This window comes from Excalfactoria chinensis, chromosome 18 (assembly GCF_039878825.1).
Source record: "Excalfactoria chinensis isolate bCotChi1 chromosome 18, bCotChi1.hap2, whole genome shotgun sequence".
In the NCBI taxonomy this organism is placed as follows: Eukaryota; Metazoa; Chordata; class Aves; order Galliformes; family Phasianidae; genus Excalfactoria; species Excalfactoria chinensis.
Genome location: NC_092842.1, coordinates 951459 through 976508, shown reverse-complemented (window position 1 = coordinate 976508; position 25050 = coordinate 951459). Strand labels below are relative to the sequence as shown.

Sequence of the window (25050 nt, the reverse complement as noted above, 5' to 3'; positions counted from 1 at the left end):
CTTGCACCCCACCAATAAAGACTCAGAAGAGTATTTGGCTCCCATTAATCCATCTTCCAATAGAAGCACTGAATTATCTGCTATTTCTAAGGTAGAAGCAGTCCCATAGGCACTGAACAGCCAAACATGATCACTGCAGAAGAATTCTTTGCCTTAAGAACACAGCAGCACCAGAGCAGACACGTTCTGTATGACAGCAACCACTGCAGCAAATAACACCACAGCTCTGTCTTGCTGGTCTGGAAGCAACCAAGAAGCAGGTTCTAAAATTAAATTAATTGGAACCAATTTCTTAATTACACCAACTTCAGCTGACCTTTTTATACAGTCTGGGGACGGTATTAATAGATTTGATTTTTAAGTTCTGGAGGGATTTGCAGTTTTAAATATCTCTTTGATCTACAGCGTAGAGCTACAAGGTTTCTCCCAGCTCCTCTCGGTTCCTTCTGCTTAAAATAAAGACATTAGCAAGTGACATTTCTGTGCTTTTTCTGTATCCGAAATAAACGTAACACCCCTCTTCTACAGAGCTCAGCTCCTAAACAACGCCATCCTTTGGAATTCCTCTTACACTAAATGTAAAAGAAATATACATCCAACATACTACATACTATACATACAAGTTCTGTTTAGAGATTCTCTGCCAACTGCATTTTCTACCGTGCTCTGCCAAACACACAGGGAAAAACTAAAGGCACCTCTTAAATCTTCAGTTGTTGGACAAAGGGTGAGCATGAGTCATAGAGTGGCCTGGGTTGCAAAAGCCCACAGTGCTCATCCAGTTCTAACCCCCTGCTACGTGCAGGAACACCCTTGTTTGTGAAGTTTAATAGTGTCCCATAACAGTTACTAAAAAGGCAAAATAAGCACAGTGTACCACAATGAAATGGTCCACACTCCACCCAGAGAAGGCTTTTGTTTCCCTCCCTGAGCAGTGCTGACAGTCGCTGAGAAAAGCAGACTAAGGATAATAACAGATAATGATGCAGCAGCCCTTTCCTCCAAAGAACAGCCCACCCCAACCGATTTTCAGCATATAATTGTTCCTTTTCCAGAACCCTGTGTGAGAGCAGCCTGCTTTGGAAAGAGCCAAGCACCAAGTCTAATAGGGTTGGGATGTGCTAAAAGCTGTCAGAGGAGTGGAAAGAGGAAACGTTCCTGCAATTGTCAGTTCTCTACAATATAATGCAACCAGCCCCACGGAAAATACTGTGTTTAAATTGCACAGCTTCACATTCCTTGCAGCCTCTCCTGTGTGACAGTAAGGTACAATCCACAGCAAGGTAGGGTTTGGGTTGTTTGGGTTTTTTTAAACAGAGAACTTTTTGTTCTCAAAGCAGATAGCTATTTCCATCTGCCTTGTTCTAAGAGCTGTAGAGCAATTCGGCATTGCAGGTGACAAAAGCCAAACTAAAGTAGTCGTTGAATCCAGATGACAACCAAGGGTCAAATGGAAGGGACCTTTAAAATAATCCATTTCCAATTCCCTGCTACAGGCAAGGACATCTCCAACCCCACCCAGCCTGGCCTTGAGTGCTGCCATGGAGGGGGCATCCACAGCCTCACGGGGCAACCTGCTCCAGTGTCTCACCACCCTCACAGTAAAGAATTTCTTCCTGATATCTGCTCTAGATCTACCCTCTTCCAGTTTAAAACCACTTCCCCTCATCCTGTCACTAATAATATGAACAATTTGTTTATTAGATTCTCTTCATCTTAGCTATCAACACCTTCCAAATAAGCACTCGAGTGCTTCTGTGTTATTGAACATGATGAATCCACCACCTTCAGTTCAGGCATTCTGAAATAAGATACAGTGACAATTCAGAAAACCCATAGCTGTAACTGCACCTGAAACAAAACCCACACCAGTAATTTGTGCAATAAATAGGAGCAGCCAGCACTTAGCTCATCTTGCTGCGTGCCAAAGAGCACAACCTTCAGATGGTCACCAGCAACATTAACATATTAGGAAAAAATTAAATCCATCAACCAGCTTCACAGTCTAATTACAATAATAACAGCTGTCAGATTTGTTTTCATTAGAGCAGATAAATTCAGTAAGTGATAAATCAAACTGCATAAAAGCTAGGAATTCTGGGCTCTGCTCTGGTCCCTCTCCTGACTCCCTTTCAACCTTGAACAAATCAAACTCTCAGTTTTTCCAGCAGCAAACAAGTAATTGTTTACATGAAAAGCTGCTGAGAAACAGTCAGTGATATCCCGAAAGGAGAAAAAGGATTGGTGAAGACATTCATCATTCTGACCCTTTCAAAGCTGACTTTCCCCCACAGCAGGTTCAGCAACACAAAGCAGCAGTGCAGAAAACTGGCACATACAAGGACTTACCGTGATGACATCAAGGATGCTGAGAAGACTGTGGACACTGTCTCCTGCCAGCACCTCCTTAACAATCACTTCTGTGCCATCCTGCAGCATAACAGAAAAAGGAGCAAAACAAAAGTATGTGCAGAAGTCACAAAATTTGAGTAAATTACAAACAACAGCAAAAGCCATAAAAACTAAAGTTAAACCTGAAAAGTCAAGAAAAATATCATATATATATATGTATACACACATGCTAATCCAAGTTGGCAGAAGGGATTGCAAAGGTTTGCACCTAGCGTTTTAAGACTCATCCAAAACACAAGCTATCATTTCTTCTCCCTCTCCTACCCAAAAGTGAATCTGGATGTACCACCTTCCAGGCAAACCCCCCTAACTAAGAGGCCAGAACATTCTGGGATGAAATACATGTGCTCTCTTTTATTGCCACCATCCCGTTTTATATACCTATTTTATATAAATGAGAACGTTTCCAACAATATCAGTCTTGCACTCCAGTCTGCTGCAGTAACTATGCAACTAGAGCATGTGAGGATAACTTAGGAGACTGAGCTAAACATGCTCTTTGGAAGCCGTGCAGGACCACAGCTGAAAACACTGACATTTATACATACCACAGCCCTTTTCTAAATCACTATGCTTCAAATGTCACTTTAACCAATGCTTAATGATTCATGCCAACATATGCTACGCTAACGCATGTAACCCAAGAACAATGGCTCAGTTCATTCTTACACTTTCTTGAACACAAACTTCCAGCTTTCCATCTTGCACAACATAGATGCTGTTATCCAGCTGCCCGGGACGGAAGATGTATTCTCCTTCATGCAACTGCACAAAAAACATGTGCTTGCACAATTCCAGAAACAGAGGCTTCTCAAAGTGACCAAGAACCCTGCAGGAAAGACAAGTAAATATCAGCTTTTTTCTCCCTTTTCTACAAAGGGAAACCAAAAGCTGGCACCGCACCTGGAAAACCCATCCTTAATCAGCACAGCCCTCATGGAAGGCTCCAGAGGAATCTGTAGCATGGCAATAGGTGAAAAACTTCCTCCTAAGATACAACCTAAACCTCCCTGTCTCACTTTAAAACCATTCCTCCTTGTCCTATCGCTGCCCACCCTCACAAACAGTTGCACCCCCTCCTGTTTATATGCTCCCTTCAAGTATTCAAAGTTCACAATGAGGTCTCCCCACAGCCTTCTCTTTTCCAAGCTAAACATGCCCATTTCCATCAACCTTTTTTCTTAGGAGAGGTGCTCCAGCCCTCTGATCCTCTTAGTGCCCTCCTCTGGACTCACTCTAAGACTCTAAGAGCTTTGCATCTTTCTTGTGCTGGGGGCCCAGGCCTGGACAAATTACTTGTCTAAAGGGAATTGTAAGAACGCACTAGCAAATTGGTTCAAGTTAGCAAAGCTTTACCATACCTCCAAATTTAGGCACTGAACTGACTCACTGCCTCCTTTCCCTCCCTTCCACCCCATCTTTTTGTGCTTATTCACTCCGACCATACAGAGATAAAATTTAAAGCTTTACATGTGGTTGAAAACACTCATATCACTTGAATAGCCATAGAAAGCAAAATCCAATCCTACATTTCCAATTAACATTACCTAACATTTTTAAGCATGTACAGGACTTCCGATGGCAAATGAGAATTCTTTACATCAAATTCTGTCAGGTCTGCCTCTAGCAGAGAGGGAGGTGGCTCTTTTGGCTGCAGAGTTGGACATTCTTTCTTAATACGCAGAATCCTACAAAGGAAAACAATGAAAGTTCAGGATGGCATCCTATCAGTCTTAGCAGCCAGCTGTATACTGACACCAGTACACACTGCACTGTTGCACATTATCAAAGAAATAAAACCATAGTATTCCACTCCACAACTGTTCTTTCTTACCAAAACTAGAGACACTGCTCAATGTGAATTCTCCCCTTCCCCAAAGCCCATTTACCTTTTAGCCAAATTCAAAACTTTGGCCCTTTTCCTCATCCTCTGACGAGGCACAGTGTTCCCAACCAGAGAGTTCGGAATAGTTGAAACCTAGGAGGAAATAGTAAAAGCAGAAACATTCACTAAAACGAGAAAGCAAAAACACCTGCTCCAACCCTGCAAGGGGTTCGACCTTTCTATCAGAGCGAAGCATTCCTACCAGGCTTTGAAGGAATGGAACAACACCTACTCCAGGATCACCTTCCTTCTAGACAGAAAGTAGCATATGTTTTGATCTTGATAAGAAACTAATGCAGTCATAATGGATGGTGGGAAAAAAAAAAAAACACACTCTAGCTGTACATCTCTCACTCAGAAACACTTAACATGAGGCAGAGAAATAATACTGAAAGCTCCAGTACTCCTACAGTAGGCTATGCAGTACTCCTATGCAGCCAGCCTTTCAACTCGCTTTTCACTGTAACTAAGTGCCACCTTATGGAGAATTGCAACAGCTGCAAGGTCAAGCATTACTATTTCTCCCACCAAAAGAACAAAATCAATGCACAGTTTGGAGACATTCCTCTCAATTCTTTTTGTTGTTGTTATTATTGTCACAAAAGCCTGGATTTTTACCAAAAACACACTCAGTGTTCAGCTGAAAGTATCAGTTTACAACACTGATACCCTACATCTCTTTTAGGAAACAGAAAGGAGAAGTTTAACCTCTTCTCCCCTTCCTTTCCCCCCCCCCAAAAAAAAAAAAAAAAACAAACAAGATTTTACCATGTGCAATTCTAGGGAGCTTTTATACTGTATGTAAATACCTGTATTACAGAACATGAAGATGTAAGGTGGAATGATACAAAGATGGTAACAGATATTCACAAGGTTATTTAGAAGGAAAAACTCACCAATATGGATGCCTTTGCTGGGAAATGCTGAAGCAATCTCTACCAGGGAGCAATCTCCAAGAGATGCTGCCTTAGTGGTGGTCAGCCTTAAAATGAGGTCTAGAAGAGGTGGAGTCAAGCTTCACTCCTTCTAGGAGCACAGCTAGATTACCCTCACCTGTGCTCCCACAGCTGACCCAGCACTTGCCTCAGCTGATTAATCAGAGGTTCAGGCTGTGATTACCAATTTCCCATACACTACATTATTAAATTAAGAATTTATGAAGTACGACCCAAGAACAACTAAAAAAGAACAACACTGTGATCAATTACTGAGCCCAAATATTTGAATTCATCTCCACAAAGCCTCGGTGTGAGCACACCTGTGCTCAGGAAGGTTGCCCCACTTAAGACAGGGCTCCTTCCCTCCCACCATGCCAAACATTCTCACCTTCCTCATGATCTTCCGCCCATAGAACATCACTTTGTCTCGCTTGCGAAATCTGTATTGAGGAGCTTGTGGTTGAGGTTGTCCTAAAACAACAAGGAGCTTCATGTCAGAAACCACCTCAGTGCCTCAGCACATTTACAAATGACACCAAATTGTGTGCTGCAGTTTATGTGATAGAAGAAAGGAATGATCTGGACAGGCTGGAGAAGTGGGCCCACATGAACCTAATGAAGTTCAACAAGGCCAAGTGCGAGGTACTGCACCTGGGCTGGGGCAATCCCAGACACGAGCACAGACTGGGAAAAGAACTCTGTAAGAGCAGCTCTATGGAGAAGTAGTTGAGTACTTACGGGATTGTTTCACTCTTCTGTAAACAACAATCACAACAATTCCTATCAGGAACAGCGCAACTGCAGCTCCAATGGCGATTCCAGTCAGCTGTGAGAGGAATTCATAGGAAAAGAAAGCTGTAACTTCCATAGCTGAAAGCTATTCTTCATTTCTGGAGGACTAAACAACACTTAGTTCAGCTGTCTGAACGCCAACTGTATTTGTGAATACTTCAGTTTTAACTAAAGCATCACACATGTGAGAAGCTTAAATTTAACTACATCAAAGCTGTACATTACCATAGTACTCTGTATTCTGTCTTCTACAAACTGAAGAATTCCACTTGCTGGCATGGCCTGGCACAAAAAGAAAGGTGAAATTAGTTTCCCGCAGCTGGCCAGAAGCCTCCATACAAGCACCTATGCCTGGCATACACAACACCATTTGTTTTCCAGTGTCTTTCTTCCAATTACCATCCACTTTGAAAACACAACATCTTCACTCCTGACCCTTTCCCACTGGAGTTCCATCTGGTGACAGCACTATAGATTCCTAAACAACCCTAACACAAAATCAGACGGGGAGGTGTTGACTTCTGTTATGGCTTTACGTTACTCAGAGCAATAAGGACAAGAGCTGAATGTAAATGTTACAAGACTAAGAAAACAAACCAGAAAATGACAGATGAAATTCAACACAAAGTTATGTGCATGGGGAAAAGCTCCATCTCAGGTGTGCAGCCCTGGAACCTGTGCTGAGTGCTGCTGTTCTGGGCAAAAAGCTGCAAGTTGTAGAAATGCCAGGAAAAATTTGGAGTGTGGGGAAAAAAATAAGCAACCCAAATATAAGAAAGAAGTAGGAAACCAAATGAGTGCAAGAACAGACACGTCACCCTGTAAGCCTCAAGTCGTACTTGAACCTTAAGTTCTGGAACCAGTTTTTGCTCTCAGTTCCAAATCCAGATGACCTTTTAATTTAGCTTTGTATCCTAAAGAAAAATGGAAGCACCCACAGAGTCACCAAACCAGTCTCTCTCATAGAAGTTCATTCCAGGTTCACAGGGCAAGCAGAGTCCAGCCTGTCCAGTCGGCATATGTGGAGCTGAGTGTATTTTCTTAGGTTGCTTTAACACAACCTATTAATCTACTCAGCACACAACCCTGAGAAGGCCCACACTCCATTGGAGAAAGACAAAACCATAGGCTAGTAGTATATATTGGCAGGAATACTGTCTGTGTTTTCTAATGTTTGACTCCCATTTTCTTAACAAAACTGTGGCTGGTAACAAAAACACGCAGCTATTGAAATAACATTTACACCCATCCGGATTACCAAGCACAGAACAAGAAACCCAGGCATGTCCTCCAAAACTCCCCATTGCAATCAAAGGTAAACAGTGAGACATACCCCACACAGGGAGGGGTGCCAGGTGGCGATTGGCACAGCGCTCAGGAGCTGACATGAGTGTTCCTCAGAATACAGACTTCCTTGTGGCTCCCAAATGCAGCTGACCACACGCTGCAGCTTTGGCCACAAGTGCTGAATCTTCACAGAACACCTTTTATTCGCTTATCGCTATGCTGGATGCATCCTCTAGTTCTAAGAAAAGCACTTCCTGTTGGGGGCCTTGTCTGACATTACTAGGAAAAGCAAGATGTGTCTTAAGGAAGATTAAATGCAATGGCTGAAGAGCTCCCCGATCCTTCCTCAGTCTAACATCGGACCACCGAAGCGAAATGCTTCAGCTGTGCCGTTCTGCAGACACATCAAACCACGAGGCACCACGTGAATGGTTGGCAGGAAAAATAAGTAAATACACACAAAAAGTGGGACCGAACTGGACATTTTTGGAAGGACTAAACCCTGATCAGGAAATGCTCTGGAAAATAAAAGCAATGTGTCTGGAGACGTTACCCAAGAGTTATCAAATCAGGCTGTCCTGGTTTCAGCTGGGACAGAATAGATTGTCTTCGTAGCATCTGATCCGATGCTGTTTTGGCTTTAAGAGAAGGAAAAGCTGCTGACAGAACACCAGAACACCAATGCTTCAGCTGATGCTGGGCAGTGCTGTATGGAGCCAAGGATACTTCAGCTCCTCATCGTGCCCCTCATAGTGCCCTGCAGGGGCTGGGAGGGGGCAGGACCAGGACAGCTGAGCTGAGTGCGCCAGGGGATGCCCCAAATCACACAGCACTGTGTGAGAACTATAGAACTGAGGGAGCTGGATGGGGGGCAGCTGAAGGGCTGCACAGCTCTGAGCTGCTGCCACAACCACAGCAAGAACCTGGAAATGCTGGAAGAGAAACGAACACACGAAAAGTAGCATCAAATCAGTTCATACCTCAAAGCCGGTGCCGTTGCCTTCCTCTTCCATGGCTGGAGGTGCAGCAGGAGGGAAAAAATGAAATAAAACGAGGAGAAATGACCAAATGAAGAGACAACAGGAACACGGACCGGTTCTGCACTGCAGGGCAGCCCGTGCTGAGGGGGGCTGCGGGCTGTCAGTCGGTCGGTCGGTTGGTCGGTCAGCGCTGCGGGCTGTCAATCAATCAGTTCTGCGGGCTGTCACTCAGTGCTGGTCTCGCATCGCTCCCATCTCCCGCACCGGACGCCGCACTAACAGCCGTTCCCGGCCCGAGGCGCGGCCCACCGGCGGAGGGGAAGTTGGAAGTTGGAAGTTACCACACGGACCCGCCGGTCCAACCGGGCGCCGCGGGGAGACCGGTGGGACCGGCCGAGCCCGGACAGCCCCGAGTTACCGCCGAACCCGACCCGAGCGCAGCCGGTCCCGTCACCCGCTGCTACAGCCGGTACCTCCTGCCGGAGGGTCAAAGGTCAGCGGCGGAGCCGGGGCGAAGGTCGCACCGCCACCCCCCGCCAGCAGCGCCGAGCGGGCGCCGAGCCCCGCCCACTCCCCCGGTTCCTCGTTGCTGATTGGCGCATGCGGCTTCGCGCCCAGTGGCCCGCGGCGTGCACGGTGTAAGATAGGCGCTGCCGATTGGCTAACGCGCTTTTGCCAATGGGAGCAGGCGATGTTGGGGTGTGGGAGCCGCGCGGATCGGGCCTAGCGCTGCTCCGCCCGCCGTTCATCATGGGGCTGCTCACCGAACTGGCCCGCGGGCTGGTGCGGGGCGCCGACCGCATGTCCCCGTTCACCAGCAAGCGCGGCCCTCGCTCCTACAACAAGGGCCGTGGAGCCAAGAAGATGGGCGTGCTGACCTCCAGCAAGAAGTTCATCCTCATCCAGCAGATGGTGCCGCAGTTCGTCGTGCCCGACCTGGCGGCCTTCAAGCTGAAGCCGTACGTGTCGTACCGCGCCCCGCGGGGCAGCGAGCCGGCCCTGACGGCCAGGCAGCTCTTCGACGAGTTGGTGGCGCCGCGCATCGAGAAGGACGTGAAGGACGGAACGTTCGACCCGAACGAGCTGCAGAAATACGGCTTCGAGCCCACGCAGGAGGGGAAACTGTTCCAGCTCTTCCCCAAGAACTACGTGCGTTAATGGGCCGGGCTGCACCAGGCGCTGCATAGACTGTGAAGAGTGAGCAGTCAACTGGGCCTGCAGCTGCTGCTCGGGACGGTTTGATCCACTGAGTATTAAAAGCGAGTCGTTCCGCTGCGTCCTTCTGCTGTGTCTGATTTCAATCGCTGCGGGGAATTGGTTTCCTGTCAGACCGAGGAAGGTGTTGGTTTCTCTGCTCCGTGCCCGTTGTGGCGCTGTGTGGGTGTGCGGCTGTCCTGCTGTTGGAGCTGCTGAGCCCACGCAAGGAGCTGCACCAGTCTGGCTCCGGGCTGCTCCCGACTTCCAGGAACGGGGCAGAACTGCCTCCAGCAGCTTCCTGGCTGTGGAAGGAGCTGCTGGGAGCTGATGGCTCATCAGCGCTGCCAACACCAGCAGCAAGCTCAGCTAGAAGCAGAATACCTGAATTCACCCCTAGACAATATGAAGCGTAACATGGGACAGGCCTCCAACAAGGCCTTACCGCAAACTGAGCACGGATTTGTAGCTCAGATCAAATGTCACAACTGTGATATTTCCCAAGGTTTACAACCAGTGTTTGGAATTCAATCAAGATGCAGTTCATAGTTAGAATCGGTGCCTGGCCTTAGCAGTGCAGCTGCTTCAAATCTCAAGATGAAATACATCTTGAAAATTGTGTGTGTTTTTTAGACATTGTCCTTGAGGAGTGATGTTGTACTGTTCACCCAATGAAATACATGCAGTGCTTACAGTTCTGTGCAACCGCTGAAAGTAGAAACAGATGCAGTCAAAAAAAAGGTGTTGGAGATGATGTGTTTGTCTCTGATAGACAAGTACCTGCAGGGCTCCTCTGCTTGGAGGCTGAAAACATGAAAGAATCTGGGCTGGTGCATGACAAGGCTGAAGCTCTTCAGGTGAACCGAACGGCCAAGATGGGAAGTAGGAAGAGTCAGCAGGTGACTCCATGGCGGGAGCAGCTGTAGTGTTGTTCAGGACTCCATCCTGAGTCACAACCTCTAGAGAAGGGAGAAAATCGCAGTGCAACAAAGCATGTGTGATCAGTATTGGGTTGTACGCAACACAGGCTTTAAGTTTAGTGATTGTAAACAAAGTGTGAAGGACCTGTTCTAAAATCAAAACAGCCAGGAAACAGAAATCGCTTGTATTGATTTTTATTTTAGAAACATCCAAAAATACGGTGTTTTTGTTTTTGTTTTGTTTAACAAAAGCTCTTGTTCACATTACTGGTATGAATGTAACAGCACTCGACAAGTTGGTTTGTTTAAATACACGTTCAACTTTGAAATAGGAATTTCAAAGCAATACAAATCTTATCTGCTGTACCTGCTTTAGATGCAGCGCTGTTACAGATGCTTGTTGCTGGTGTTTCTTTCCCTCCAGGACCCTCAAAAAGAAACCATGCAAGCTAGAAGTCCCTTACCTAAGTTTAAACTGTTTTGGTTTGCTTTCAAGAAAGGTAATTAAGAACAGAGAGAATGTTCCAGAAACGGTGTTTTGCCAATATTTCACAGTGAAAGACAGAAAGCGAATGAAGCAGCCACTCCTGGAGGTAGGTAGGGCAATGTTGATCAAATTTTGGTTTCTGTAACTTATTTTGAACTTAAAAGATGGTAGGAAACATTGCCTGTATTTTTTGGAGGTTTTGTTCTTAAAGCTGTTCACCTTAAAAATAAACAAACAAACAAAGCCCTGTAAGATCTGGACTTCAGACCTACACGCGAGTCTCACTGCGGAGGACAGAAAAAGATGAGTTGGATACCTAAAGTGTGTGGGGAGGGGCAGGGTGGGTTCAGTGTGGCACTAAGATATAAGCAGGGCTCACTACACAGCTTCTACCAAACCAATTTTTGCTTAGCTTGGACAGCGATAAAATGAGATTGCATCCAGGTGAGGAGTCTGAAGTAAAATCAGTGTGCAGGCTCACCAGAATCCTTAGAAAAAAAGCCCTGCTCAGAATGAAGCCTCCTATCACTGAACTGCTCTCAATCCTCTCAGTCAGTCTGGAGTTCTTTCTTAGAAAGAATTTCTCTTTATTAAAGGTCACGGTAAGCACCGCACTGTCAGCATCTGAGCGGTCTGTGAGTCTCTAAGTATGTACCAGTTTGCAGATCACACAGGCTACACACACACACCTAAGCCTCAACTCAAGGGCTTTTTTCTGAGGAATTCAGGAAAACCTCTGACCACAAACTGCGTCTGCGTGTAGCAGCACAGACAAGCCTGGTTTGTTTTGGAAGGAGGAAAATAGGCTTAACAGATCAGTCATATGAATGCAAACCAGCTCTGAGGGGATTCAAATATACTGCATGAACAAGAAGCCTCTAAAAGAAAGGCTGTCCTACTTTGAATTAGTACACTAAGGGAAAACTAAATAAACATGTCTGTGCTTGGCCACACTTCTCAAAGCAAAGGCTTTCCTCAATTAAAAACATTGTGAAATTATTCCACCATTATCGGCTCTTAAAGACTCACAAACTCAACAATATGAATTGTAAAAAAAAAAAGGAAAAAAGGAAAAAAAAAAAAGGAGAATGTTAGCTTAGATGCTTATGTCAGCACAGCAGCTTTCCTACCCCCTTTACATTGGGACTTGTCAGTGCCAACTTTCAGCTCCTTTCCGATGGAGATCTAGTACCGGCCCTCTCTGCAGCAGTAGCCAGGTTCATTTCCCACTTCCAGACATGTAGGATGTTATCATAGAAAGAACACGTTGCTACAATGCTTGTTGCTTTTGGACTGTCTGCAGACCTGACTGAATCACCAGTTCCACTTTGGCCAATTCCATTGGATCTCTTTACTCCCAAGACAGAACTGCTGGCTGACTCAGGACCATCCTCTCTGTCGGCACCCCCACCCAAGCCTGACCCCTCCTTTAAATCAGGTTTCCTACCCAGGTCAGGATCCCCAGACAACTTAGGACCCTCCTCTGCTTTGAGCTGCAAGGCAGGGCCTTCACTGTCCTCATCCAATATCACATCAAAAGTAGCTGTAGGAGACTCATAAATTATCTTCAGGTTTCGGACCTGCAAATTTAGTCTCTCATCTCCTTCCTCTGCCCGTGCCACAGGCTGCTCCAAAGGCTGGCACAGAGCAGCAGAGTCCTGTAGTGCAGCCAAGGAATCCCTCGGACACAGCCTCGACCAGTCAGCCCCGTAGGCCAGAGAATTGTGCAAGACATAGGATGACAGGATGACACATTCCTCCGTGTTTTCCGCTTTAAAAAACAAATAAATGATGACATGAGCAGAAAGCAAGGTGTGACACAGCTTGTTGCAGACGGCTTAGGAACCATTTCAGCCCTGACCAAGCCATACAGGAAGAGCTGTCCTATCCCACCGCTCAGGTTAACGCCTTCCTTACAACAGCCAAGCATTCAGGAGGAACAAAGCACCCTGCTGCTTCTGACACTTCAGCCACCTCCCACTAGCTTTGATTTTCCCCAGTTCAGTGAGCAGACAGAAAAAGGATTAATGTGCATGAGGTCTAAGAGCTCCATTATTCAAAATACATAAATAGGCTCAAGACAGATCAGACAGTGATCTCAAATGAGACAGAAATATGACTAAGTTTGCTAGACGAGGTTCTGGTTATTAATAAATTGCAGATGAGTCTTTCCCATGGACTTTCAGCATCTCACTCTGATATTAAATGCTCACCAAGTTCCTCCCTTCCCTACACAAAAGAAATGAGATCCTCATTTCACAAGCTGTGGACCTGCCCAAGGTCTGCAAAAACTCAGTAATTCAACCATTTTAGGCATACTATATTTGTAATGTAAATGCACGCAGCTTTATAAACATGTAAATATCTTCAGATTCACATGAAGGGCTTGTTCATGCTATTCTAGATTAACCAGACTGCACAGAACTCCTTTTTCTGAGGCAATAACCCATTTGTAAACTGCATTTAGTTCTGGGCTCCCCAGTACAAGAGAGACATGGCAGTAATAGAGAGCCCAGCGGAGGGCTACAAAGATAAAGGAGGGACTGCAGTGAGTGCCAACACTCACCCATGCTTCCACGGCAGTCAAGGATCTTGAATCCACTCTGCATGCAGGCTGCTAACAGCACAAAATCACAGGTTGGGTGCCACTTCAACCTCCAGACTCCACCTTCAACATGGGTGTCTGCCAGAGGCTGCTTCATGTTCCTGGTGTCCCACAGCAGCACGTGCTCATCATAGCTGGACATGTATCACAAATCAATATGCTGACAAGCAGCAAAGCTGATTCAAGTGCAGCAAGTTCAGAAGACAATGAGGAAATACCACATAACCTTCCCTACCATGAACTGCTAAAGAAACCACAGCTTGAGAAGCAGTACCGCATTTAGGACAACGGAGGAGGCTGAGCACACTAGTGAAGGGCAGCTAGAAGGGATTTACCTGCCAGTAGCCAGAAGGTTCTCCCGGTGGGGACTGCACTGAATGCTGCACACACCCATTGAATGTCTGCAAAAGAGCAATTTACAACAGAAAATATGACACACTATTTGAAATGGGGCTCTTCCTTGAATTTCAAGGCTCTGGGGAGCACATTGCTGCACCAAGAAAGCAGAGGAAGGTGAACAGAAATGTCAGCCCATACTGGGTTCCAGTCACACAATGCAACTGCCTTTCTAGAAAAGAACTTCTAATTGTACTTTATCTTGTCTCAGAGTTTCTAGTAATACTTGGACCATAAACTGCTGTTCAGAGCCCATAGGAATTTCAGCCAAACAACTCCATTCCCAGAAGACTTTATTCTCAACATTAGTATTTCCATAGCAATAATGATCATGAGTGTTTGAAGGCTACGTGTGAAATCTCACTGAAAAGCTGTTCGTGTTGCTCTAATTGTGTTCTACAAGATACCTCAGACCACCAGAAAAAAACAGGGGAAAGAAATTACTTGAAATGAGTGGAGAACAAAACATCTTCTAAGAAAACTTCCACCATAACATACCCACATGCAACACATAGAAAAATCCCCTCAAAAAAGCGAGCAATTGCTTGTCTTGAAGGACACGAAGAAGAAAGTTTCAACCTGAAGCCATCCTGATGAAAAGAGAGAGATTTTCTCTCTCAGTTTCCCCAGATGAGGCAGAAACAAAACTCCACTCATTGCTCGTTTCTGAACGCAGCAGCTTGGGAAGGGACACAATAGCTGTGGGCGCCAGCTGCCGGCATCGCCTGCTTACCTCCTGCTGGTGAACACTGGAGCCTCTGGATTGCATCTGGTGTCCCAGCCTTTCAGCAGGCTGTCATCTCCTCCTGCACAAAGACAGAACACGGGTATCCTGAACACCCCTCAGAAGATCACTGCGAGGCACTGAAGCAGAGCTACTGCTTTTCAGCCCTGGGATATCAGAGCATTTAACAGACATATCAGACCTAATCTGAGGCTCACGTTACTCCTTACCATACAAGACACATACAATAGCAGTGCCCCAGTTTGCTTGTTGGAAAAAATTAGCTTCAAGAGTTCAGATCTTTTTGCTTCTATCTGTATCTCTTACACACCCCAATGGATCACCAGCTTTTTGCCAAGAGCCAGACGAAGTATGGTTTAAAAGATACGGTTTCTCCTAATTAACCCCCATCACTTCCCCCCTATCAGAGAGCCCCAGCTCTTACAAGAAGTGTGATGGGAAGCAGCACACCCAACTCTGCAAAGCAAAATCTCAAGGAACACATTATCCTAAACAAAGCAAACCATCCCCAATACCCCCAAATAAATCCCCAGTACTTACAGACCTGAATAGACAATATCAGTGTTCCAGTAATTAAAAGCAGCAATCCAGGCCTCAAACTTGTGAGCCTCCCACTGGTTCAGGACATGCACAGAAGGTGCAGATTCATCTATGGAGAACAGATTCAGCTTCCCCTCTGAATCACTGCTGATCACCCTCAAAGGGCATCCACTAGAGCAGAACACAGAGAAAACATCAGAAATGTCTGAAACCGATGTGCTAAGTAATCCCTGAGTATAAATCAGCTGCCAAACTCTAGATAGCTAGTACAGGTATCTGATTCAAGTGAGCATCAAGAGAAACTGACACTACGATGAAGGGATGAGTGCATTTATACAGTTATTTCCAGCTTCCCATCTTAAAACCATCCATACTAGTGATGCCTATTCACTGCACATTTATCTGACTGAAACAAAAACAGCCTTGGTCTTCCTTTCCCCTCAGAGCTTAACTTGACTTCTCATGGACTTGGTATTCATTCCCTGACATGAACTGGTCACCTTCCAACAGGTTAGCTGGAACTTTAGGTTCCCATTTTGGTGTCTCAGGGCTTCTTTCCAGTTCTACCTCATATGCCAGTTACTAAACCGTACCAAGGGATCCCATCCTCACCACTGCTCACGTCCTGTGGACCAGTCTAAGGACAAGGCCAGGCGCTGCGCACCGAGATCGACCCTGAAGCACGGCTCCAACATGCAGCTGTTCTTCTACTGGAAAGAAAAGAAACGGGTTAAGAAGGGGAAGGCACCAGATAGACAACGTGAACTGCTTACATCTATGCCAGGTGTGTTTCAGAGATGGACAAATAAGAGACCCACGCCAAGAAGAGATGAAAGATCCCATAGCAACGTACAGTTGTTCAGTAGTAGCAGAAGGACAAACTCTGTGCACCCCCAGCAGCCCCACCACCCTGCTTCCCATCTCCCACTGAACCTCCTTAACGTTTTCTTTCCCTCAGAGAGCAACAAAGTGCAGAACTGAAGCTCTGACTGCGGAATTCCCTTCCAGTCTGGCATCACGGCCACCCACCTCACTGCCTGTCAGGTGGCAGAACTCCACAGCACCCAGCGAGTTTGCAATGCCAACCATGGGATGTTCTGCAACCGGAACGTGGCACCTGAAAGATCCAGCAGTTCAAAAAGTCCTGAATGTAAACCCGGATGAGTTTAAGGAGAAAAGCAATAGCTGTAATTCTTGGGTGCAGAAGGAAAGGGGACCTGACTAAAAAATCTCATGAAGAAAATCTAAGGGTCTTCTAGTTCCCACAAAGCTGCACCAAGGGGGGCACGTCAGTATCTAAAGGGCTGTGAGAAGGGAGGGGGCAGACTCCTCAGCAGGAGCACAAGGGGAAATGGTTTCCAGCTAAAAGAAGGGAGATTTGGACTGGATATAAGGGGGAAGTTTTTACCCTCAGGGCAATGAGGGTTGCACAGAGCTGGTGGTGCCCCTGCAGACAGCCAAGGTCAGGCTGTGCCCTGAGCGCTGATGGAGCTGTGGGTGTCCCTGAGCACTGCAGGCAGTGGGAGCAGATGGCCTTTAAGTGTCCCCACCAACTCAAACGACTGTATGATGCACAAACGCGGCCTGCAGCCCCCCCAGCCCAGCGATACCATTTGATGTCCAGGATGGCAGCCGTGTCTATCCTCTGGATCTCGGTCAGCGGGATGCAGGGCTGCTCCTCGTTGTAGTGGTACAGGTAGAGGCGGCCCGTCCGGTCGCAGGCCTCGTGGCTCCCTCTGCAGTCAGTCTACAGCAGAGATGAGGAAGAAAAGGCCGCGTTTAGCAGCGCTCCGGACACCGCCCCGCCCGCGCGGGGGGCTCTAACTCGGGGTGGCTCTAACTCGGGGTGGCCCAGCGCAGCTCGGCCGGAGGACCCCGCGGGGACCCGCAACCCCCCGCACAGCGCGGCCCCGCTCGGTGCTGAGGCGGCCTCACCGCGGCGGGCGGGCGGAGGTGGTACGTGCCGCAGGCCAGGATGCTGTGCCAGCCCTCCACCGGGCACCACTCCACCGCGTCGGCGCTGAACTCCGTGTCCACCACCTGCAGCGTCCGCGTCCGGCACGGAGCCGCCATGGCGGGCCGCGCATTCCGGGCCGGGCGGCACCGGGAGGCCCGAAGCTCCGACTGCTTCCGGGCCGGGGGCGGGGCGGGCGGGGAGGCGGGACTCGGAGCGAGCGGGGAGTCGCGTGGGCTGTAATAGGGGGCTGTAACAGGGGGCTGTAACAGGGGGCTGTAACAGGGGGCTGTAATAGGGGGCTGTAATAGGGGGCTGTAATAGGGGGCTGTAATAGGGGGCTGTAATAGGGGGCTGTAATAGGGGGCTGTAATAAACAGCAGCCCTTCGGAAAGGCAAGGAGACATTCCTGCCCTTCTCAGATCGTCACCTTGGGTAACAGCACTCCCCGCACTCCCCATTAGGAAGCTTACCGCTCCTTTAAAGCAATTAGCTGTTTCCTTGAAAAGATGATAAGGAAAGTTTGGAAGATCTTGGTACCCACCGGCACTTCAGGCAGCCCGAAGGCTGAGAGGTATAACCATGAATAGATACAAAACGTGCCCACCAAGAAGCTGCACAAGTTGTTGTTCGCTGATGCCTGAAGAACAAGGAGCCACCCAAGGAGTAATAATTAATAACGAAGAACTTCCTGAGCAGCCATTAGAAACATAACATGACATTGGCGTCCACAGCGGGCTGCTGTCTGACACATTGAACACAAGCAAGACCAGCATTGCAACACCAAGTGGAAAGTGAACTCCAATTGAAAACTGAGTGTGACAGATTTCATGTGGAAAAAGCAATGTATTCCATGAAGCACTCAGAGGAAAGCTCTGCTTTCAGAACTCAGCAACTCACCCTCTTGGAGCTGCAAAGCAAAGCAAACAGCTGGCACTGAGCTGCCCAGCTCCTCGGGGCACCGCAATACACCTTTAAGGCAGAAGTGAGACCAGGAAACTTTCAAGTTATACAAAAGAAAACACCTGAAAAGACAAAAACAGGCACACGCTCCACACGTCAAATCCTCGCTACTAAATAAACTGATTCTTGCTTTGACACTTTGTCTTTAAACAAACAACTCCATCACCAAATATTGGGCCATTTACACGTATCTGCACATCAGTATTTGCTGAGCTGCCAGGGAAGCCATGAGGGCAACCACATCCCGGGCAGCAGCTGCTACCTGTGCTTCCCTACAGCTGCTTCTGCACAAGGGCTCTGTGACAAGCCGGCTCAGCTCTCCAGCAGCACTAGAAGCGCTCTGAAGGCAGCAGCACAACCTGCCTGCTCACAGCCATCCCACGTGGCCCCACGCTCTGCCCCAGCTCCTACCAGGTGTGCGTTTCCAACACCCAAACGTGACCGTGCTCTGAAAAAGCAGCTGGCAGGGAAGAGCAGAAAAGCAGAGAGCACACAAGGATTCATTCCAACCTTTACTGGGTTTGCCTTTTTTTTTTTATGCTTTTTAAATATAACTTCCATGCAGAGTTCTCCAGAGCAAGTGCTGATGTCAGAGCCTCCTGGCCTTGGCACAGCCAGACACTTCTAGCCACATGGGAGGAAAAGCTTTTGCTACATGACTTTTCTTTTAAACTTTGAGGCCAACGATGTGTTCTCATCTGCACATTACAGGTAATGAGTCCTATCAAGAATTCCTAACAAAAACTGTACATGAGTTTACAAACGTATTAACATATAAATAATGAGAAGCTTCCTGCCTGGAGCCTCCACAGTAGTCTTTTTGCTTGAGAATATAATACTGGAAGGGTAGACCCAATCCCTTTCCACAGCACCAGTCAGAGCCGGCTTCATCCAGTCAGCTGTTCTGCTCAAGCATCACAGGGTTTTTCTTCTTCAGTGCCTCTGGCTTCAATAAGCAGTCTGTCATTACTGTGCAAAAGCAAGAGTCCAATGCCTTTGAGAAGGAATCCTGCTGCTGAGAGGCCTGGGCCACCCGGTCACCGCTCGGGTCCGAGCTCCTGCTGGAAGGTCCGCTTCTTCTCCCGACAGTGCTTCTTGTGGGCAGGCCAGTCCTTCTGCTGGCACTGCGACCCGCAGTACCTGGCCACCTGGCAGCGGCCGCAGATGTTGAATTCACGTAGCTAGGAGGAAGAAGGCAGCGTTAGCGAGACTGCAGCACCACCAGACCTCCGCCTTTCCCAAGGAGGTTCACAAGCCACCTCTCACTCCTGCCTACAGGCACATCCCAGCACCAGCACCACAACCGCTCGAAGCGAAAGCATCTGTTTGATTTTGCAATGGTTCCCGCAGGGCTCAGCAGACTAAATCCCGACAGCTTCACACGTGTTCTCACACTGCTGCTGTTGTGCAAACATCTCTGATACAGACACAGCCAGCAGGGCTGTCACTGCTGGGCACGGCTATCCAGGCAGCTCTCAGGTACAGACCCAAACAGAAGGTAAAGCTCAAATTCATGTTTCAAATTAAGACACGTTTAAAACTCATTTACTTCCTCCTCAAAAAGACTTAAAATGGGGCATCAAACGATTTTAGCCTGTTCAGCGTTTGTTATCGCAAAAGAAAAGCTCTTATTCCTAGATAAAGACATGGGGCTGATGGAGACGCAGCCCTCAGATGCCCCACTCCATTACCTGACTCCATCTGGACTATGGTGCTCCACTTCATCTGCCCGCAGCAAAGAGCTACAGCTAGCTTTCCTGGCAGCTGAGCACCGAATAAGCGCTGTGCAAGTCCACTCTCTTCACATGAAAGGTCAAGCACGTCATTTTTTTACTCCGCTGCTGTTCAAAGCCTTAAAGTGCTTCCTCCATATCTGATAAAGAAGCCTCAAAGCTCCTTCAAATTCTGGGTCACCAGAGACCTGGAATGCTTCCACCTGCCTTTCTGTGCACATCGCAGCCTTTATTCTCCTCCCAGCAAACCGTCAGGTCATTTCTCATCCCAATTCAACACAATGTTCACTCAAACTGACAACTCAAATCCACATCCTTCCTCTCAGAAGCCCCGATAAACACTTGTGCAGAAGCCTCAAGAGCCTGAATCACAGCAGAAAAAACCCATGCTGAAGAACACCTGAGTTAAAGAGAACTTCTGCCTTTAGCAACTGAATGCAGCCTGCAAAACCCGCTGGTTTTAGAAACAACCTCTCCCCTCCCCTACAGATGCAGCCCAAGCCATCATCTTCACTTCCAGCTCTTTCAAACACACCTGCTTCTCAATCATTGTGCATGGGGGGTAGTGACATTCATAGTATGTGCACGAGTTCTCCTCCTCCTCCACCACATCCCCGTTAGCGTTGTAGTATCGTGTTACATTCAGTACAGGAAACTGCTCTTCTATAGGGTCTGTAGGGAGCTGTTGGATTGCCAGCCAATACAGACTTTGTTCCCTTTAAAAAAGCAAGTACACATTTGTTAAAGAAAGCAGGTAAGGTCACCGTCACACTGAATCTGCTACAGCTCAGACTATACAGTTTGCTCACACACAGCATCCTTTCAGGGTCACATCCTTTCAGGGTTACTCTGGTGTAAATGCAAAGGAATTCAGCCCATGGGTCCCTCACCAAAAATGAACGTTCCTGGGCCTCCCCATCACAGGTGAAACAAGTCCAACCCAATGTAAGGATCTGATGCACTTGGAGTAACATCAGCACAACGTGGTGTGTAGGAAGTTCCCCCAGCCTGCAGTGAGCACCAACAGAAGCTGTTCCCAGGAACTCGTTTTTAATCTAAATACACTATTTCAGATGGAAGCATTTTGCAGCCACTGGCTTTTGCAGGCTGTGTTTGAGCTTCAGTGCCTGAGAATGAGAGCCACGAGCCTGCATGAACCGCAGGCTGAACTCTCCCCAAATGCCACCATTCAAGCAGAAGGGAATGCAGGTTTACTGCTGGACTGTGGTGACGTCTGGCAGAGCAGAACCTCTACGTACTGCCATGGGGTGAGACCGACCATCCCTAGCATGGTCAGCGCTGACTCTGGTCTTTCTCAGACGAGCAATCTGGAACAGCGATGCTATAAGCAGCCCAAGGGCAAATAAATGGGCTCAGCCAAGATGGACGCCACCAAACAGGAGAGGTGAAACGAGTGAAGATGTTGTTATTTGATGGCATCTCCCCGCCAAATCTCAACACACCTTTGTTTACTGGAGAGATCCTCAGCTTTGGGTTTCCACCCCCACGGGACGAGGCGCAGATTGTCCAGCCGATTGTCCACGGTGACCGAATTCAGATGGACCACCTGAAATCCTGGAGCGATCCCCCCGCGGTGCCTCTCCCTGCAGGAAACACAACCATCCTGAAGCTCAGCAACGAGCAATGCTCCGCAGCCCCAAGCACTGCCCTGATTCCAGAAGGCCTCCTAGCCTGCTGCCATTGGAACGGTGACGATACAACACGGGCTGCAGCGGATATTTCAGCTGTATCAGCTCCCAGAAGACAGAGATCTGTTTCAGGAGCTCATTTCCATTATAAATGAGTTGACTCAGAAGACAATCCTGGTACATTTGAACTGTAAGAATATTGCACAGAAACCTCCAGAAACCATCGTTCCAGTTTCAGCAGCAGCACCCATGTAATTATTAACGTTATAGCTTGAATGAAGCTAATGTTGTTTTACTGCTTTAATAAGAGTTTCTATCAGACGCATACGTTCAAGTTTGGCACTGGCGTGAGTCAGTTTTTCATTTACTAAGGACGTCTCTTAAGCAACAGGACGGGGCTTTCACCACCAAACAGGCAAATATGTTTGACTAATTGTGAATAACAGACAGCCTGCAATGCCTGCACAACTGACTAGGAGAAACTACTGAAACTTGCTCGAACCCAAAGCAGGACAGCTGTGTATCCAGACCGGATTTAGGGAAGAAACCAAAAACAAGCATGGAAAGGAGTCTGCTGAAAGGCCCTGCTGGAGGGAAAGCTGCTCTGGAGTTGTTGAAGGGTCTGACAAGTGAAATGGGGAACCATGAAGGCTGGAAGTGAGAACCATGGAGGTACATGGATGCATACAGATGAAGGCAGCCATCCATCAGACAGGAATTAAGGTTCATTAGACCGAGACCAGGACAAAGTGCCAACAAGGGAGAGAGGATTGATACAGATGTGGGATCTGGGAGGAGGAAAAGAGCAAAGTAAGAGCAAAGTGGGGAGGAGGGAAGGAGGGAAACGGAGCAAGAAACTTCTTTGAAACAGATGATGGGAGTTTAAAGAAAGGCTGAAGAAAATATCAACCAGCCTTAATGCAGAGACATCTGACACTGCGCTAAACCATAAGCACAGCATCAGGTTGGTTCCTTTGGAGTGAGATTCTGGGGTAGAAGGGGATGCACAGGAAGGACAGGTGGAACACCTGCACTCCTCTACATGCAGTAACTCAAGCTCTCTGCAGGAGACACAGCTGTGATGGGTGCTGCCACCCAGCTCCCTCTCAGGGCCCCCTGCAGCCCTCCCTGCTGTCCCAGGACTCATGCGGGGGATGATCCTTCAGCTCAACACACTGCAGGTTTGTTTTCAGAACAGCTGCAGCACAAGGAGAGCAGAGCAGCGTGCTGATAGGAGGACCAGCACACACAGCACCTGCAGCCAAGAGGCTTCTCAGAGATACAAGAAGGCTCAGGCAGCAAAGCGCGCCGAGCTGCCTCGTGATAGCATGTAATTAAAGACCACAGCAAAACAGACGCCTTCAGAGGGACCAAACCAACTTTACAGAGCAGCTGAAACACTCAGTGCTTCCCAAAGAACCCGACTGCATCTCCAGACCTGCAGATTGCCTTGTGGGGCAGCTCACAGCTCGCCTCCAAAAATCCCCATCACTCAGAAGCTCAGGGGTTTGACACCAGCCTATGGTGAAGTCACACGACTTGAGTTACCCAACTGAGCACATTACAGCTGTTTCCTAACAGAAGTCCAGCTAACGAGAGAGGCAATGACTGAGCTGTATGCAAAGCCCTGCACACGCTGGAGCAAGGCAAGCACTGCAGGCCCTGCTGCGAGGTGCACAGTGAGCAGGGGCTGACAGCCCCACTCCCAACACGCAGCGCAGCAAACTTCTGACTCACTTCCAGAGTTGTGTACTGTGAGATTAAACAATAACAGAGGCAGGTTAAGATCCATATTTAATGAGCAGATTTAAAATAATAGCAATTGTGCCTGGCATTTTTCCTGCCTCTCTCATCCAGGGACTGAGCTGGGGGAGAACAAGTAACCTCAAGCAATGAGGAAAGTACAAGGAGATCTTGGGCACTCTTGACTTCTTGTTACAGTTTATGGGACTGAACGGAAAAGCGTGTTTAAAAGAAAAGGCTTTTAAAAATAAATAACGGTTCTCTCCAACATAGCCCAGCTTTCCTATAAGACAGGAGCCCCAAGTGGAGTTTCAGCCGCATTTCTCAGATTGAAGCAACACGATACTCACCTGTAGCCACCCCCCCTAGAAATAACGTTATTGGAGCATCTGCCATCTCAGGGCACAGTGCTAAGCAGACCCAGGCCAGGACTTTGCAGCACTGCTGTGCTCTGGATGAGGCTCGGAGCCCCCGAGCAGCCCCAAATGCTGTGAGCAGCAGCAGCCCCGGCTCCTGTTGGGATACCCACCAGAGCAGCTCGTGCAGCAGGCGGCCGGATCCCCTTCCACGGTTCTTGTCAAAAGCGTAAGCGAATATTTTAGCACCATTTCCATCAGCATCAACTTCCATGCGAGCCTGGAGAGAAGGGGAAGAGCGTGAGATCAACCGGTGCTGAGCAGCGGAGAGTGAGCTGCAGTGGGACAGCGGCAGGGACCGGCAGCACCTCCCACGTGCCCACAGGCCCTCTGATAAAAGGCTTTTCCCCTCGGTTCTGACCCAGATCTCCTCCCAGCCCGCCCCACGATGGAGGCGCTGAAGGCCCCCGCGCCCCCCCATCCGCCCCCATCTCTCCTCGCCGGACGCGGCGCCGCACGTGGGGCCTCGCTATTGTCACTACGGCCGCGCAGAGGAAACGCCGCGGCGCCGGGAGCTCCGCGCTCAGCGCAACCCGGGCAGCCCTCGGCCTTCCCAGCCCCGGGGCGCGGGCGGCAACGGCAGAGCTCGGGGCGGGACTGCGCTCGGGGACGGATCCGCAGCCACGTGCGGACGGAACCTCTCAACTTTCCCACTCCGACAGGGGGAGCGCCGCTCCCGGCCGGCAGCAGCAGGGACGGCGGGACGGCAGCGAGGAGCGGCGGGCGGCAGCGGGACGGAGCTGCGGGGCGGTGCGGGGGGTGATGGGGAGCGGGGCCGCGGGGCCGAGGAGGAGGGAAAGGGAGGAGGGAAAAGGGAGGGGGGAAAGCAGATCCCGACGGGTTCGGTCCCGGGGGCCGCGTTGCTCACCTCGAAGGAGAAGCTCTCCACCAGCGGGATGTCCTGCTCGTCGATCAGCGTGTACTTGGTCTGCAACACAGCACCGCGCTCAGCCCACAACCCGCGCCCGCCGTCCCGCGCTCCGCCCGCCGCCCAGCTCCGTGCGGCCGAGCCCGGCCCGCGGCTCCCGCGGCTCCCCCGGCCGCGCCCCCCCCTCCCTCCGTGCGCCGTGCCCGCCCGCAGCCCGCAGCCCGCACCTTGCCGGCCACGCGGCCGAGCCGCACGATGCCCAGCTTGAAGTCCGTCATGGCCGGGCCGCGCTCGGAGCCCGCGAGCGGGAGCCGCTGCCACGCGCCGCCGCCTCGCGCACACCCGGGGAGGGGGGCGGGGCGCCGCACCACCTCCCACCCGCCTCCCGCCGGCCAATGGCGGCCCGCGCTCTCGCCGCGTCGCTCTTACTACGCCGCCGGCGCGGCCAATGGGAGGGCGGCGCGCCGCGGGGTCACGTGGGAAAGGAGGGCGGGAGCGAGGTGGAACGGGGCGCGCGCGGGCGCGGGTTCGGGCGCGGGAGGG

General features: G+C 49.1%; 4 protein-coding genes across 5 annotated transcripts in view; 1 reads left to right on the top strand and 3 right to left on the bottom strand.

Annotated features, from left to right (window-relative positions):
* The window catches only part of PNPLA7 (patatin like domain 7, lysophospholipase), a 78493-nt gene extending 69639 nt beyond the window's left edge, over nucleotides 1-8854 (bottom strand). Inside the window, exons 1-8 of the mRNA XM_072352934.1 lie at nucleotides 8295-8854; nucleotides 6253-6309; nucleotides 5974-6061; nucleotides 5624-5706; nucleotides 4302-4390; nucleotides 3960-4100; nucleotides 3082-3241; nucleotides 2350-2430 (exon numbers count right to left, since the gene is read on the bottom strand). Coding sequence (XP_072209035.1) covers nucleotides 2350-2430; nucleotides 3082-3241; nucleotides 3960-4100; nucleotides 4302-4390; nucleotides 5624-5706; nucleotides 5974-6061; nucleotides 6253-6309; nucleotides 8295-8327 — 732 coding nt within the window. The 5' untranslated portion in view covers nucleotides 8328-8854. The remainder of the gene's footprint in view (nucleotides 1-2349; nucleotides 2431-3081; nucleotides 3242-3959; nucleotides 4101-4301; nucleotides 4391-5623; nucleotides 5707-5973; nucleotides 6062-6252; nucleotides 6310-8294) is intronic.
* Nucleotides 8855-8965: 111 nt separating this feature from the next.
* On the top strand, nucleotides 8966-10615 carry MRPL41 (mitochondrial ribosomal protein L41). Its single transcript, XM_072352785.1, has one exon. The coding sequence runs from the start codon at nucleotides 8973-8975 to the stop codon at nucleotides 9450-9452; it is 480 nt and encodes a 159-aa protein (XP_072208886.1). The 5' UTR covers nucleotides 8966-8972; the 3' UTR covers nucleotides 9453-10615.
* Nucleotides 10616-11933: 1318 nt separating this feature from the next.
* DPH7 (diphthamide biosynthesis 7) lies at nucleotides 11934-17323 on the bottom strand. Of its 2 annotated transcripts, none has more exons than XM_072352784.1 (9): nucleotides 17146-17323; nucleotides 16792-16928; nucleotides 16211-16298; nucleotides 15794-15888; nucleotides 15186-15352; nucleotides 14630-14702; nucleotides 13836-13901; nucleotides 13462-13634; nucleotides 11934-12666 (listed from the first exon to the last, which is right to left on the bottom strand). In XM_072352784.1, exons 1-9 carry the CDS (start codon nucleotides 17266-17268, stop codon nucleotides 12059-12061), a joined length of 1530 nt encoding a protein of 509 aa, XP_072208885.1. In that variant the 5' UTR covers nucleotides 17269-17323; the 3' UTR covers nucleotides 11934-12058. The 2 variants fall into 2 exon arrangements, with proteins under 2 accessions (XP_072208885.1, XP_072208884.1); XM_072352783.1 differs by having other exon boundaries at nucleotides 17117-17321.
* A 1274-nt stretch (nucleotides 17324-18597) lies between these two features.
* On the bottom strand, nucleotides 18598-24907 carry ZMYND19 (zinc finger MYND-type containing 19). Its single transcript, XM_072352757.1, has 6 exons — nucleotides 24735-24907; nucleotides 24508-24567; nucleotides 23753-23859; nucleotides 21295-21435; nucleotides 20367-20547; nucleotides 18598-19279 (listed from the first exon to the last, which is right to left on the bottom strand). Exons 1-6 carry the CDS (start codon nucleotides 24783-24785, stop codon nucleotides 19136-19138), a joined length of 684 nt encoding a protein of 227 aa, XP_072208858.1. The 5' UTR covers nucleotides 24786-24907; the 3' UTR covers nucleotides 18598-19135.
* Between the last annotated feature and the right edge of the window lie 143 nt (nucleotides 24908-25050).